This window comes from Rutidosis leptorrhynchoides, chromosome 1 (genome assembly GCF_046630445.1).
Source record: "Rutidosis leptorrhynchoides isolate AG116_Rl617_1_P2 chromosome 1, CSIRO_AGI_Rlap_v1, whole genome shotgun sequence".
In the NCBI taxonomy this organism is placed as follows: domain Eukaryota; kingdom Viridiplantae; phylum Streptophyta; class Magnoliopsida; order Asterales; family Asteraceae; genus Rutidosis; species Rutidosis leptorrhynchoides.
In genome coordinates, this window is record NC_092333.1 from 138,213,500 (window position 1) to 138,230,842 (window position 17,343).

The 17,343-nt window shown below is 31.7% G+C and overlaps 1 protein-coding gene across 3 annotated transcripts; it reads left to right on the forward strand.

The window, feature by feature from the left end:
* The first annotated feature begins 12,517 nt into the window (after positions 1-12,517).
* On the forward strand, positions 12,518-17,088 carry LOC139865655 (importin subunit alpha-9-like). 3 transcript variants are annotated; one of them, XM_071853750.1, is made up of 11 exons: positions 12,518-12,569; positions 12,965-13,187; positions 13,298-13,451; positions 13,548-13,650; positions 14,384-14,568; positions 14,811-14,890; positions 15,155-15,302; positions 15,432-15,517; positions 15,611-15,665; positions 15,755-16,063; positions 16,586-17,088. In XM_071853750.1, the coding sequence occupies exons 1-11, from the start codon at positions 12,518-12,520 to the stop codon at positions 16,748-16,750; spliced, it is 1,560 nt and encodes a 519-aa protein (XP_071709851.1). In that variant the 3' UTR covers positions 16,751-17,088. The 3 variants fall into 3 exon arrangements, with proteins under 3 accessions (XP_071709851.1, XP_071709838.1, XP_071709844.1); XM_071853737.1 differs by having other exon boundaries at positions 15,432-15,513; positions 15,598-15,665; XM_071853743.1 differs by having other exon boundaries at positions 15,432-15,513; positions 15,607-15,665.
* The last annotated feature ends 255 nt before the right edge of the window (positions 17,089-17,343 follow it).

Sequence of the window (17,343 nt, forward strand, 5' to 3'; positions counted from 1 at the left end):
TTAATGGAACGTGATGATTCACATATCATAACGTCATCATGTGCCATGTTACATGACTCTTACATTCTACCTCATCTCCAAACATATCAAGAACGTATTTTCTTGATAGTCCTATCTTTCTCTTGAATTCTGGTAAATTTGACAAGTCAGATTGTGCTATTACCATTTCTTTCTTAGAACATTAATTATGTTCATTCGAAACTCCATACCTACGAATTCTGGACCATTATTCGCTTGACTTAAAGTCGGGAAGAGAAAACAAAAGCATGGAACTCCAAAATATAAAGGAAATGGAGAGGGCAGATTTATAGTAAAATATCCGACAAAGCAATTGAAACAGATTATCGCAATTAATCAAAGAGTGTTCTAATTTCCTTAATTACTGAAGAATCAAATCTTATTACGAAATTTTTCTCTAAATCCCTTGAATTCTGAAAATCAACCATGACTACGTCACCAGTTAAGACGAACCTGCATTTATTCATTTCACTCTTTTGCAATAGTTTCATTCGTACTCTTCACATAATCGAGTTGTTTTATCTATATTATTTAATAATGATAAAACTCTAAATTCTAACTCATATGCGTCTTAAAAACATACTTATTGTCAGTCATGACCATCCCAATCAAATTTCGGGACGAAATTTCTTTAACGGGTAGGTACTATGACGACCCGAAAATTTCTGACCAAATTTAAACTTAATCTTTATATAATTTTGACAAGATAAGCAAAGTTTTAATGTTGAGTCTCTAAAATTTTGAACTATTTCATATATTCAATTGACCTTCGACTGCTCTAGACGATTCACGAACAATTAATTGTAAATAGATATGTGTGTATGTATATATAAATAATAATTCAAAATATAATTTGAAGTATTATATGTTGTTGTTATTAAAAATTTATAAAATAAAAATAGGATATTATAATAATTATTATTTAAAGCATAACTATATGTAAATAAAGTGTATTAAAAATAATATTAAATGATTGTAATACTCATTGGACTGCCGTGTTGTGTTGGGCCGATTCTGTTGGGCCGCGATCCAGCTGATAACTCATGTTGGGTCGAAAAGTTCATGATGATGAAATTAGGAAGATGAAAACAGAAAATAACGGGTTAAATAAATATAGCGAGCAAAATAAAACAGAAAAGCAAGTCAGAGTAGATGGTTTAGGGGAGTGTACAGGGAACGAAAGGTCATGGGTTCGAGCCCGGGCTAAGGCAGTTTATGTTCTTTTTGAAGCCTTTTCTTTTAAGGTAGTAATACTATATTTATTATTATTATTATTTTTATTATTATTATAATTATTAATGTTATTCCAAAAATTATCATTATAGTTAAAATTATAAAGATTATCATTTTTGTTGAAAGTAATATTTTTATTATCATTTTCCTTAAAATTAACATTTTTATTATGATTATTATTATTATCAATATTATTTTTATTATTATTATCATACGTATTAGTATTATTATTAGTAGTATTATTATCATTATAGTTATTAATATAAATATTAGTATTATTATTATTAGTAAAATCATTATTTTTATAGTTATTATTATTAGTATTCATTATTATTAAAAGTATCATTTTTATAAAAATTACCATTTTTATAATTATAACTATTATTATTATTATTATTATTATTATTATTATTATTATTATTATTATTATTATTATTATTATTATTATTATTATTATTATTATTATTATTATTATTATTATAGGATGAAATAACTTTTTATTTATTATTATCAATATTATTTTATCGAATGACTATTAGTTATATAAAATCATATTTACTACATATAACATAACTATATTAATATTTTTATAATAAATACTAATTATTTATCTAAAGTAAATAAAGTAAATATATCTAACTAAATTATTAATAAAACCTATAAATTATTAAAAATAATAATTATGTCACTAAGAATAATATATAAACTTGTTCGATTACAATTATATGTGTTAATATATATATAAATGATATAGGTTCGTGAATCCGAGGTCAACCCTGCATTGTTCAGTTCCGTCGTATGCATATTTTACTACAAAATATCGTATTGTGAGTTTCATTTACTCCCTTTTACTCTTTACATTTTGGGACTGAGAATACATGCGCTGTTTTTATAACTGTTTTACTAAATGCTTTGAGATATATTTTTGAACTGAGAATACATGAACTGCTTTTATAAACGTTTGACGAAATAGTCACAAATACTCAAAACTACATTCTATGATAGAATTATTTGGATTCAGAGGTTCGATTTCTATAAAGATTGTATTATCGACCATCAGCGAGATGATTTTGTCATTGCACGCACGCATTAGCTCCCGAAATGATTCGATTTAGTAGTTAGTAACGGTGAGATGATTTTGTCATTGCACGCACGCATTAGCTCCCGTTTTAGCTACCATCGGCGAGATGATTTTGCATTGCACGCACGCATTAGCTCCCGATGTATTGTATTGTATTGTATTCGACTTTGTAGTTAGTAACGGAGAGATGATTTTGTCATTGCACGCACGCATTAGCTCCCGTTTTAGCTACCCTCGGAGAGATGATTTTGCATTGCACGCACGCATTAGCTCCCGTTGTAAAAATATATTGTATTAACTACCACGGTGAGATGATTTTGCATTGCACGCACACATTAGCTGCCGTTGGTGAGTTGTTTGAAAGGTTCCGGTGTTCTTCATATGAATGATTTTACAGCAGGAGTAGACCTGTACAGATTATATTCTAAATATGAGTATCTTGTGGTCTATTATACTATTAGAAATGATTTTTTATGATAAACTAATGAACTCACCAACCTTTTGGTTGACACTTTAAAGCATGTTTATTCTCAGGTATTAAAGAAATCTTTCGCTGTGCATTAGCTCATTTTAGGTATATTACTTGGAGTCATTCATGGCATATTTCGAAAGACGTTGCATTCGAGTCATTGAGTTCATCAAGATTATTATTAAGTCAATTATAGTTGGATGTATTATGAAATGGTATGCTTGCCGTCAACTTTCGATGTAAAGAAAGTTTGTCTTTTAAAAACGAATGCAATGTTTGTAAAATGTATCATATAGAGGTCAAATACCTCTCGATGTAATCAACTATTGTGAATCGTTTATAATGTATATGAACGGGTCCTTTCAGTTCTGCTGGTGCTTGTAACCTTTGCACCATATTCTCTAAAGCCACTACCCGAGCGCGAAGCTCGTTGACTTCTTCTATTACATCGGGATGATTGTCGGTTCGGACGAGTGGGTGAATAAGATCTAGAATGTGAGATAGTATATAATCGTGAAGAGATACTCTGGAAATGATAGAGAAAATGGTGTCTCGGATAGGTTCGCCGGTAAGTGCTTCAGGTTCATCGCCAAGAGGGCAATAAGGTGGGTGGAAGGGATCACCTTCTTCTTGTTTCCAATGATTAAGTAGGCTACGAACCCATCCCCAATTCATCCAGAATAGATGATGGCTTATTGGTTGATCCATTCCGGTCACACTGCTTTCGGAGTTCGGGTGAAATTCTATATCGGAATCCGAGGGACTTGAACTAGTGACAAATTCCATTTCGTACGATTGAATAAAGGATTTTTTGATATGAAATGATTTTCGGCTATCAGATGGTATTCTAATTACATAGAATATCTATATATATAGAACAAAAGATTTTGTAGATTACGGAGGAATTTACGGAATATGCCAAGCAAAGTTTACAGTAACAGATACGCTAAGATATGAATTAGCAGATATGCTAAGATATGAATTTTGTCTATACACTATTCATGCAATCAATGCGGTAAGATGTGTCTAGACTGAGAGTGATAAGCATGCAATTTCCAACAAGAAATGATAGTCAAAACTTTTTGACATGCAGCTAAGGTCGAAGTCCAGACTCACTAATGCATCTTAATAACTATCCGTTAGACACACTAATGCAAGACCTGGTTCGCTAAGACCACCGCTCTGATACCACATGAGACGACCCATCCAAATCCATAAGGACGAATACAATAACATATGATTACATTGCGAGGTATTTGACCTCTATATGATACATTTTACAAACATTGCATTCATTTTAAAAGACAAACTTTCATTTCATCGAAAGTTGATAGGTATGCATACCAATTCATAATATCCAACTCTAAATGACCTAATCTGTCATTTGCTTAATCATAATCTTTAATGAACTCAACGACTTGAATGCAACATCTTTTGAAATATGTCATGAATGACTCCAAGTAATATCTTTAAAATGAGCAAATGCACAGCGGAAGATTTCTTTCATACATGAGAATAAACATGCTTTAAAGTGTCAACCAAAAGGTTGGTGAGTTCATTAGTTTATCATAATCGATCATTTCCATAATTTTAATAGACCACAAGATTTTCATTTTTTCGTTTCAATATACATCTCATATCAGGCATTTCGCACAAACTTCATAGAGATAAAAATCATTCATATGGTGAACACCTAATAATCGATATTAACAAAACACGTCTAGAATATCCCCATCATTCCGGGACTCTCATCGGACATGATAAAATCGAAGTACTAAAGAATCCGTAACCCGGATGGGGTTTGTTTGGCCCAATAGATCTATCTTTAGGATTCGCGTTAATTAAGGTTTCTGTTCCCTAATTCTTAGATTACCAGACTAAAAAGGGTGATATTCGATTCGATAATCCAACCATAGAATGTAGTTTCGATTACTTGTGTCTATTTTGTAAAACATTTATAAAAGTAGCGCATGTATTCTCAGTCCTAAAAATATATATTGCAAAACATTTAAAAAGAGAGTAATGAAACTCACGATACTGTATTTTGTAGTAAAAATACATATGACGACATTGAACAAGTGTAGGGTTGGCCTCGGATTCACGAACCTATATCAATTGTATATCTATTAAAACATATAATAGAAATCAAATAATTTCCATCTCAATAATTATATAATATATATTTATTAAGTGTTTTAATTATATAATAGTCATACCCCATTATAATTAAGATATATATATATATATATATATATATATATATATATATATATATATATATATATATATATATATATATATATATATATATATATATATATATATATATATATATATATATATATATATATATATTATATCTTCATTTATATGTTACATATATTTATTTTGTAAAATAATTAAATGTTTTATATATATATATATATATATATATATATATATATATGTATATAAGAAATTAGTATTATATCAAAATCCATAGTTTGTTATATGTAATATCTATATAATAAATGTTAAAATGTTTATTCTATAATTTTATGTAATACTAATATAATTATATTAGGTATCAATTATATTTGTATGTATCTAATATTTATTTGATAAAATAATGTTTATAATAATAATAATAATAATAATAATAATAATAATAATAATAATAATAATAATAATAATAATAATAATAATAATAATAGATAATAATATTAACGACGATAATAACGACGATAGTAATAACAATCATTTTAACAATAATAATACTAAAATTAATAATAGTTCAGTTGACGATATCTTTTAATCCGTTCATCGAAACCAACTTTCTAAATGAAAAGTTATTAATTTTTCGCCACCTTTCCAACGACATGTATATCATATACCTTATCTCAGTAGCATATGTATTAAATTCATGACTTATCATAAACTATCTAACGACAATATTAAGTATACAAGCATGCATAGTCCTATATACTCGAGCACTAGTCAGGGATACACTATTAATATATAAAAGTTGAGATATACGTGCTCACGTATCAATATTGTGATTCAATATTGCAGGAAAAGTACGTAGACGCGACGGAGATGATAAACATTAGTTTGACTCACGAGCTATCTTCCCGAATAATACCCATCACCTCCATAGCTATAACCCATAATTTCCTTAGCTCTATCCCGCTCGCAAAACCCGTTTTGAAATAACTCGCTCATGACCTCGTCGTAGTATTTTATGTATAATAATAATAATAATAATAATAATAATAATACTTAATAATAAGATTAATAATAATAATATTAATCTTAATAATAATAATAATAATAATAATAATAATAATAATAATAATAATATTTATATATATATTAGAAGTAGTCGAGAGATAGATAGATGAGAACTGAATCAAGCGAAACTGAAATCGATCATTTTAAAGAGATGTAATCCCACCTACCACCTCATGTGATCGCATGGGAGGCAATGGAAGAAGCCATGCGATCGCATGAGCTTCTTTTTCATTTCAAATTCGCTTACTAGTCTTTGCCGACACTTATGATATATATATATATATATACATATATATATATATATATATATATATATATATATATATATATTTAATATATAATATATTTAATCTTTAGAATTAATTAAATATTATATTATATTCTCGTGCATAGTTGATTTGTAATTTTAGCACCGATGAATTGTACGTTGACGCTCGACTTATGTGCTAGTTTCGGTTTTTCGAACGTCCTTTCGTACGCTTAGAAAACTTGTACTTTACGTTTTCATGACACGTACCTTTATCAATAATTAGATTTATTTCACCAATAATTATACTCCATGAAATGTAACTTATACATTTGAATGTTTTGGTCATTTGCTTCTATAAATCGATGTCTCGTTATATATACATATGATAATTTAAATCAAAACGCTTTGTATCTAGTTAATATTATATTTAATCACTTTGCAAAATATATATATATATATATATATATATATATATATATATATATATATATATATATATATATATATATATATTCTCAAAGAAAAATATAATTTTGTACATATTATACAGGATTGAAATATTTATTTAATAATATTATATTTTAGTTTTTTAAAAATAATTTAAATTTCAACGTTCAATATGTATAATTTAAAATCGTTTAAATAATATAAAGTATTATTTCGTGACGTTTGCACTTCAAAGCTTAAAATTGATATAACTAGTTTATGCCCAACCGTTTATAAAAACATTTTAATAATCACAATATATTATAGTCAAAATCATTTAACTAAAAAGATAATAGTAGTATAGTTGTTATATCATAAAATATTTTAATAATAAAAGTCTATTATATCGAAAAACCATTTCGTTTAAGAAAGTAAAATCATATATGAATCATAACAGGTTTCAAGTTTTTAACCTACAGTTTATTCATGAATCGTAGGGTCAAGTATAAAGGATAATCAAACGTATGAAATCATCCTAAAGTAACATGTCAAATGGGTTTATCTAATCGACGAACCTTATCCCAATTATTTCATCTACACGATCAAATTGTAACGACCCAACCCGTTAACCAACCAAAAACGCGGGAAAAAAAATTTAAAACAGATCTGGAGGGTGCGCGGCGCGCACCACTGCCTATGCGCGGCGCGCACAAGGCCTGAGACAGTTCTGATCAAAATGTCCATTTTCGCGAAAAGATCTTCGACTTCCCGACACTTTTAGACCATACGCTTTTCACAACAAACTTATATATGTAAAACTAACACGAATCAAACATAAAAATGACGTTTTACAAGCGGGGCCCACACGACCCAAAATACAAGTTTAGTACAAGTTTAGAGTTTCGATCACCAAAAAGTTTAAGTTCCAAACTACACAATGAGCATGGCGTTTGGGATTAAACTACCCAACTACCGGTCAAACTCCAAGAGCTACTAAAGCCAAAAGCGTCCCCTAGTATCAAGCGGGATCTCTAGTCCAATACGATGGCCTTACCCTTGTCCAAAACCGAACCTATAAAATGGTAAACAACGAGAGGGTAAGCAAAGCTTAGTGAATGCAATAATTATACGAATACATATATAATTATACCTACTTGCATACACTTACACTAACCACAAACATGCTAGCAACACAATTAGCTTATCGTCACATTAACAAGCTATAATCTCCAATACCACAAGCTAGCAACAACCGCATAATAATATAACTCGAAATGATATAATATGCTTACAACACAAGTAACCATGGTCGACCAATAGTACAAGGGAACGACGCTCGCGAAAACGCCATCGGTGTTCATAACATCCATTAGGGCACTTAACACCTCGCACCACTAACCCCTAGGGTGGCACCTTAACACCTCGGCACATCACCCCGAGTGGCATCTTAACACCTCGATGCAACACTCATTATTTTACAGAGTGGTGTCTTAACACCTCGACACTACACTCCTAGGTGGCATCTTAACACCTCGATGCTACACCCGAGTGGCATCTTAACACCTCGATGCTACACCCTTCACATGAAACGTGGTGTCTTAACACCTCGACACTACACATTTCACGCTACAACAAATAGATACATTATATACCTACGCATATAATTATTCCACTCACCTTAACAATTAGATGACGATTTCAACCTCCACAAGCTTCAAAGCAAAGTACCTAATATAATAAGTACTTGATCAACACACAAGCTAAGTGGACTCAATACTAACACTTACACATGAGCATTTAATGACTTAATGTATTAAATCGCTCATTTATACCAAAACCGCCCAATTAAAGTCAAGACCACCACTAATCACTTTAAAGCTAGTGATTAAGGTCCAACAACACCAACTAATACATAATTAGGGTAATTCATACCCATCTTTCCAAACTAGGTTAATTTATTACCCAAATAACCATTTTAAGACGACACACCCATTTCGGGTCATCCACTAACTAACCAACACCCATTTACTAAATAACTAGGTGTGTTAGCAATTAACTCACCAATTAGGGTTCATAAACATCATTTAATACTTTGAAACCCTAGACTAGTCACCAATTAGTATTCAAGACTCAATTTTACCCAAGAACACCCAAAATCACCAATAATGGGTTTTGTGTTCATCATTTACTCAAACCCTAACCCTTACACTAAATCAAAGTAAGGAAAATAAAATTAGAACATACCACAACTACCACAACGAAGCTAGAGATAAGATGAACAACTTTAATGCTTGAACTTTAACCCAAAACAAGCTCCTTCCTCTTGGATTTAAGCTTTCTCACACTTGAATCACACTCTCTCACTAGGATTTAAGTGGATGAAGTTTGGTGGTTAGAAATGGAGTAATGAGGCTCAACCAAACTGATCTAGGGCCTTTAATTCGTCCATAAGTGAATTTACCAAAATGCCCATCAAAATATCTGATTTAAAAAGCTGGAACCCGGCTACAGTAAGGGGTGCGCGACGCGCTCCCTTTAGTGTGCGCGGCGCGCACTAGGCTCAGCTCACTCAGTGACTTCTGCTTAACAGCACAACATCACCCACACTCTATGTAACATATTTACACTGCTGTACAAACTGATTAGGGTCTTACACAAATATTATGAAAGCTAAATTATTAACCTATCAAAAGACACGAGAAATATAGTGTAAAATACACGTTAAAAGTTAATCAAGAATCTCCACTAACTTTTGTCTAACTCTCGATAATTGACATATTTGTTCTTACATGTAAGTTACTTTACCATGTATTCCGAATACCGTTAAAAAGGAAAGGTTTCCTAAATCAAAGGGGACCTCTCAACAGAGACTCGTAAACATACAATGTATCTGATAAATTAATCATTTGATATTATCTTCAAATTCCTCCGATAAACATATTTTCATATCAACCAAACCGTTAAATGTTTTATTAATATTTCTCAATTTAATATTCACACATATGTATATATTCATTCATATCTATTTACACATAATTGTTCGTGAATCATCGAGAGCAGTCGAAAGGTAAATGAATACATGAACACAGTTCAAAGTTTTTTGAGATTTCAACATTACAGACTTTGCTTATCGTATCAGAAACATATAAAGATTAAGTTTAAAAATTTGTTCGGAAATTTCCGGGTTGTCACATTGGCCATGGTGTTCTTTATGGTTCTTCTCTTTTAATTAAAGGCCTAACCGATTTAATAAGTCCACTCATTAACGATAGCATCATAAACACATCATGTCTCTCGGATCAGGGATGCCTTCTATCTTTGCTTATGCTTAAGAAAAGTTTAGACCTTAATGATCATTAATATGTCACCTCATCGGGTCGCTCCTATTGATGCGCCGTCAGTGTTTGCATGTAGTTCATGTTTCTCGGGCGTCGGGGGTATGGGACATTGTTGTCTATTCAAAATCTTCAAGCCTAATGTATTTACCCAGTGACATGTCAGTGTTCTGACATGGGCGGTAGGATCAGTATAATAGGTTTATGGTTATCACCTATTCATGAGCCGACATTACACGTCTTCAACTGAGTAACTAATAAAATCATAACACGCACTTGCTTTAACCTTATCTGAATTACAAAATTTATCTTTATCGATTTTCTTTACTTATCTGTTTGCCTTAGAAAATAGAAAAATCAAAATTATCCAACACTAGTCCTCAGAACTATAGGTCTATTCGTGTTTTACTATTACGAAAGGTTCGATTGTGTTGTCTTCTTAAACGAACGAACCTATATCATACTTCCCTTACTCACCCTTATGAAGGAGTAGTAGATTTAGGCCCCGCATACTATAATTTTAAAACCTGACTCCCTCTGATAAACCTTGACAGACGACTGGCGACCTAACGACATCACCACAAAATAAAATCGTTTTGGCAACGTCATGAGGGGGATCATCAGTTATCCCCTAACCTTGAAAACCATCTAAGGTCGCCTTTCATACATTGTGTTACAGAGACAGCGGGGAGGGGGGTTCTACCAGCCATGCCCCCAAATTGATTCGGATTTTCTCCGGGGCAGCAGATGGGGGCGGTTTATGCAACTGTGAGAGATGATCGCGTGAGTGGTTTAGTCCTCCTGATGATCCCAAACTGTTGTTCAAAAAAAATTATGATTTTAATTTTAGGGTTTTGAAGTATTTTTGATTTTGGTTTTTAAAAATTTTAAGTTAGTTACACAGCTTAGATGAGGAAGATAAAGGTAGGTGTGAAGGTGAAGAAGTGATTTAAAAGGACAAATTTATCATCACATATCGTGCATATGACTGAAGTTAACGGAATTTTATAACAATCATCAAACAAAAGGATTATTTCTGCAACTCCTGCAATCTGCGAGGACTATATCAGTAAAAAAAATTTCTAGGGACTTTTTCTGCGATTTGATAGAAACTACAGGGACTATCTCAGTAATTATGCCAATTTAAAATATACGGTTTCGATTATTTATTATTTAGTTTTGATTAAGGAATTACGTAATATGACAGTTTTACCTTCATGTATAACGCACATGACACAATTTCACGAGTTTTTTGACAGGCGTTGGGGTCAGGGACTGTACATACAAAAATTGGAAACTTCAAGGACTGCCTAAGCAAGAAAAATAGTATAGGGACTACACGTGAAATCTTTGCAAACCACAAGTACCGTAATTATTTCTTATCAATAACAGTAAACCTTACTTAAGAAAATTTTAAGGTATATTTGTCTTTTATATTTTTACCGCAACTATAAGAAGCATAGTTCCAACTTCCAAGTCTATACATTTGCAGACTAAGTTAGACATTATTTATGCGTAAATAAATAGAAAAGTATGCAATTGAAATATTTGTCGTTCGTAGATATAAAAGCTAATAAGATTTTCAAAATTGAAAAATAAATAACATCTATTATAAAAGAGCAATACAACGATTACAAACAAATACGGAGTAAATTGAAAGAGTTTACAAAAAATTTTGTCTTTCTTTTTTCTTCTTCTTTTTCTTCATGTTATTGTTCTCACTTCACACCTCATTTTGTAAACAAAATCTAATAGAAATGTTGTGATCAAAATATAACCCTAATGTTTTTCATATTAAAGATATTAAGTTACAAATCACAAATGCCAAAATTAGGTCAGTCAATTATGAGCACACGGAGTCGCACCATTTTTTCAGCGTTAAAGGGATTTAACGCCGGGTACACTGGTGCCGACGACTCCCCTCCGGTGTTAAATCAGTGTTAAAGGCCGGTGTTAAATGTCAACGTCGGATGGGTAACATTGTAGCTTTTTTTCTTTTCTTTCTTTTTCTCTTTCTTTAAAATAGTTTTATCAAAGTATTAAAAAAAAATTAAATAATGAATTGAACACTTAACGATTTCCTCTGTTTTGATATTAGTGTTAAATCTCAGTGTTAATCTTAACACTGAAATTTAACATTGAACTAGTATCACGACTCCTGGTGGTGCTCTTAAGCATAAAATAAAATAACCTAATTTCCATTTGGGACAACTAAAATAAGTGATACGAGTACAAGTTTTACAAGCACTGACAAAATTACACATTCCTTCATTCAGTCCCTTTTGTCTGACTCCTGTTTGACCAAACCTTATCTAGCCGCGCTAAAACTCCCTGTTTCAAATAAACCCCATTTCCATTTCTTCTTTAATCCTCCCAACCAAAATACAACAATACATTCTTTTAAAAATTGAAAACCCATATCTGTAATCTCAACAATGGCAGGTGAAATCACAGCTCTTCATAAAAGAAACCCCATAAAAAATACAGGTATCTTTAATTTTATTTCATTTCTTTCTTTCTGTTCACTTCTTTTTTATTTTTAATTTTGTTTTTCTATATTATCTTGATCGATTGGTATAGCAAGTAGGTTCTATTTTCGTATTTTTGGATAGATTAATTTTAATTAATATTATTGAAGTGAATCTTAGCGCTTATTCATGAAATTTTGAATTTTTTAGTTTGGGTTTTGACTGGTTTTGGGGGAAATTAACTACTGATTCCGTTTACATAGAAATTGGGATTTATGGTGTAATTGTTGTTTGAATTTGATAAATTTATATTTTTTTTGTATCTTAATTTATTTTCAAAGAAATAAAAAAACTGATTAGCAACTTTATGATATTAATTAATTAAATTAAATGTGAATGTGAATGTGAATGTAGTTGGCAATGTTGCTGCACAGAGAAGAAGACAGCACGCCGTTTCGGTTGCGAAAGAAAGAAGAGAAGCGACATTTCGAACAAAACGAAGGTGTAACGAAATCGTTAATATCGATATGGATGACGTGGCAACCAATGGTGATATGATGATTGAAGAGGAGCCATCCGTTTTAGAGGCTCAAACATCATCTGCTGTTGAAAACTTGAAGCTTGCACTTTCTTTAAAGTAAGATTAGTTTAACTTGAATAAATTTTAAACATGTGATCCAGTTTAAACTTTTGGACAAGTCTTGTTTTCGTTGTTAATAATTATTTATTATTTATTTCTATAATTAGGGGAAAAGATGCAGTTCAAAATAAGGTAAACGCGCTTCGTGATTTAAGGCGATTATTGTCTCGGTCGGACTTTCCTGTTGTTGAAATTGCTATTAAACGTGGAGCGATATCTTTACTTTCTCAATGTCTTTCGTTTGGATCTGAAGATGAACAGGTTATTTTTGGCTTAATTTTTCTTGTAAATTAGTACTTTTTTTTTGGTTTATTCATGAAATTTGTGGTTTATTTAAAATTTTTGTTTGTAATGCAGTTGGTCGAAGCAGCTTGGTGTCTTACAAACATATCCGCTGGTAAATCGGAGGAAACAAAAGCTTTATTGCCGACATTGCCGCTACTTATTGCTCATCTTGGAGGTCAGTAACATTTTAATATAAATTCATTTACTTTATCAGATTATGTCAAATTTGTTATTACATTTATAGGCATTGATTATGCGATTTTGAGTACTAGAAATAAGATTCTAAGTTTTAGTAAAACTCACCGCATATGAAAAAAGATAATTTTGTTTTGATTTAAATTTAAATATCACATGAATGAGTTTTGTTCCAATAATTAGTATGAGATCAGAAGTGGGTCTGTTTCAGCACACAAATCCAAAAACTGCGTAAAGTGTAGGTTAAAGTACCACCGATGTAAACATTCTACTTTGTTCGTAATTAAAAATCTATGATTCCATCCGCTCCCCTTGACCTTTTGATCTTTATAAATGATGAATGTATCAATATCAATCAATAAATAACAAAACCTGTTGTAACATTACATCAGTAGCTTTAACTTTTTTTGCTTTTTTTATAATATATGGCCCGTGTGTATGAGTGTAACCAGCATGCTTCCTTAATTAAAGCGGGACCTTGATAATTATAACCATCTTTATATGTTCATAATCATGGGTGGTTTCGGAAAGTGCGGAGAGAATCCTTTTACATTATGAAAAACCGAAAAGTTGACGTGGGACATATTAAAAGGAAAGTATCAATTAAAGTACACATTAATGTAGGACATATTATGCACTTTAGCTTCAACTCATTAAAAAGATTAATTTTTTTATTTGCTGATAATGTTTAATGTGATTGATCTATTTTGTAGGAAAAAGTTCATTATCTGTTGCGAAACAATGTGCATGGGCTTTAGGAAACGTTGCTGGTGAAGGAGACGAATTGCGAGATCTTCTCCTTTCGCAAGGAGCGTTACGTCTTGTTGCAAGAATGATGATGTCAGATGACGCTTCGACTGTCAGAATCGCGTCTTGGGTGCTATCAAACTTCATCAAGGTGTTTATAATTTATTAATCATGTTGTTTTCGTAAGAATTCAGTTTCCATTGTTTCATATTGTTTTCCTTTAACGTAAACGGGACCCACAATTACGTAGACGATCCATGTTGGATATGTTGAATGGTCAAAAAAGGATGAGTCTTTAGGTCTTTTGCAGTTTTCAGTTACATGTCAGTAAATAAAGGAGGAAATTTCTAAAAAGGAACAATTTTTAAATTCTTATGTTGTTTTTGGATGCAGGGCTCAGACCCAGAAACTGCAGCAGAACTCGTAAAAATTGATGGAGTGTTGGATGCCATACTTCTACACTTGAAGAAACCGTACGTTGTTACGTATTATAAACAACATTTATTCATTAATTATTTATATTATAATCTTTTAAACATCTTCATTTGGTAATAGTGTGATATTGTTGTAGGAAATGTTATGCTCTAATTAAAATCCTATAAGTGTAATATAGCCATATAGGACACTATATTTAAGTCGAATACTTCAATAGCAATTTTTTCATCTGTCTTCAGCATTTATCGCATGTCTTTTTCTTGGAATAGTTTATTAAAACTAATGCAGTAAAATATGATCAGGGACGTTGAGTTAACAACAGAAGTAGCGTGGGTTGTTGCTTATTTATCCGCTTCTGATGTTGCTGCAAGTATGCTAATAAAGACTGACGTTATTCAAGTTCTTGTGGGCCGATTGGCCTCTTCAAATAGTTTGCAATCACTCATTCCGGTAATAATATAGATAAAAGTAAATCATCAATATCAAATATCAAATATCAAATATCAAATATAAATATCATTCTAAAATGATAAAAATGTAATTTTTTTTTTTTTTATCTTATTGCTTTGTTGTATGCAGCTGCTTCGGAGCTTAGGTAATCTCATGGCCAGTGACGATTACACTACAGATGATGTTCTTGTTCCGGGGCATGAAATCACAGGCTAGTTCTAATTTCTACTCCCTTTTTTATTTTTATTTTTTTGTCTTTTATTTATCATGTCTAATGATTATTCGCTTGCTGATATTTTCACAGACAGTATAATACGATCACTGAGTAAATGTTTGAAAAGCGACCATCGTGGCTTAAAGAAGGTATAAACTAAAAAAAAAGAAACTCGATTTACAGAATCATAAACCTCAACATCATAAATTTTATAAAAAGGTTTTTTTTTTTTTTGCAGGAAGCGGCTTGGGTGTTGTCAAACATAGCAGCAGGGTCAGCTGGTCACAAGCAACTGATATGCAAGAGTGAAGCAGCGTCGATATTGTTGAAGCTTCTTAATACAGAGCAGTTTGACTTAAAAAGAGAGGTGGCTTATGTTATAGGCAACCTTTGTGTGGGCCCAGCTGATGATGGGTCCAGGAGGCCAAGCTTATTGATGGACCACTTGGTTTCGTTTGTTAGAAACGGGTGTCTTAATGGTTTCATTCATCTTGTTCGGTCAGCTGATTCTGAAGCTGCACGAATTGGACTGCAATTCATCCAACTGGTAACAAACAAAATATGTTCATTAATACAAATAGGGCATTTTAGCTGCACATAAGTTAAATATGCAAAAAACAAGATTTTAATCCTCTATCCTCTAACTTTCTTAAATGACCATAATCAGCCCCTCGCCGCATCCAAGGTTGTAAAATTCGCGAGTGGGGGACGAGTTGGGCGTTGACCAACGTTGACTTTCAGTAATATTTAAATTAAACATATATTATTACACATAAATATATCAAACATAAAGCATAAATATTTTATATTGCTCAAAATCTAATTTTAAAAAATATAAAATTTTTGACCTAACTTTGACTGACATTGACTCGACTTTTTAAAGTTGACCAAATTTTAAGGCGCTTTTGGGCGACTCGGGAGGGGCTACTCTCCAAACCGACATGTTAGCTGACTCTGCTGACGTTTACAACAGTGACCGCATCTAAGCTTATGTGTAGTTTATTGCACGAATGATGAATATTAACCAATTTTGACATATACAAATATTTGTTTCAAACTTAATATTCAGGTTTTAAGAGGGATGCCTGATGGTGAGGGTCAGAAGCTTATTGAAGGAGCGGATGGAATCGATGCAATTGAAATGTTGCAGTATCATGAAAATGATGATCTAAGCATGATGGCCGGTTTTTTACTCGATTCTTATTTTGGAGAGACAAATGGGCTCGATGAGTAGAAAAAGAAATATATACATTGCTTGAGTGTAGGTGTGTAGTAAGTTAGTAACGCAGAAGACGTTAACCATTGATATGGTCATACACAACTTTTGGTACATATCATATAGATGGTATTCTAAAGCATGCACAGTTGTTGATAGAGTGGTGGGATTGGTAATATTTATCCCAAAAACAGCTTTTATATATGGAATGGAATTGATACTTAGATAATGCTATATCACAGTTTCAATTCTATGTTTATGGTTGGATTCGAGTTGTAACAGTTCTATGAACTTGAAGATGGCGAAGATGAATAAGAACACAAAACTCAGATACGATCAATCAAACTTGTATTATGAATCGGTGTTTTGATTACAATTCGCAGCCAATCGATTAATCACTAGTAGATCTAAATGTAATGTATCGTGGAACGATTGGCTTATAAAGCCGTTGTAATTGTGATTTTTGCGCCCTTCTAGCTGCTTGTTAGAAGGGCAGCTTTTTAATAAAATTTTTGATGTTCAAAAAAAAAAAAAATGGATTAATCACAAGTTTAAATCCACGACTTTCTTCAACTAAACAAATCCGGTGCTAATCGATTTGTTATCTTCAA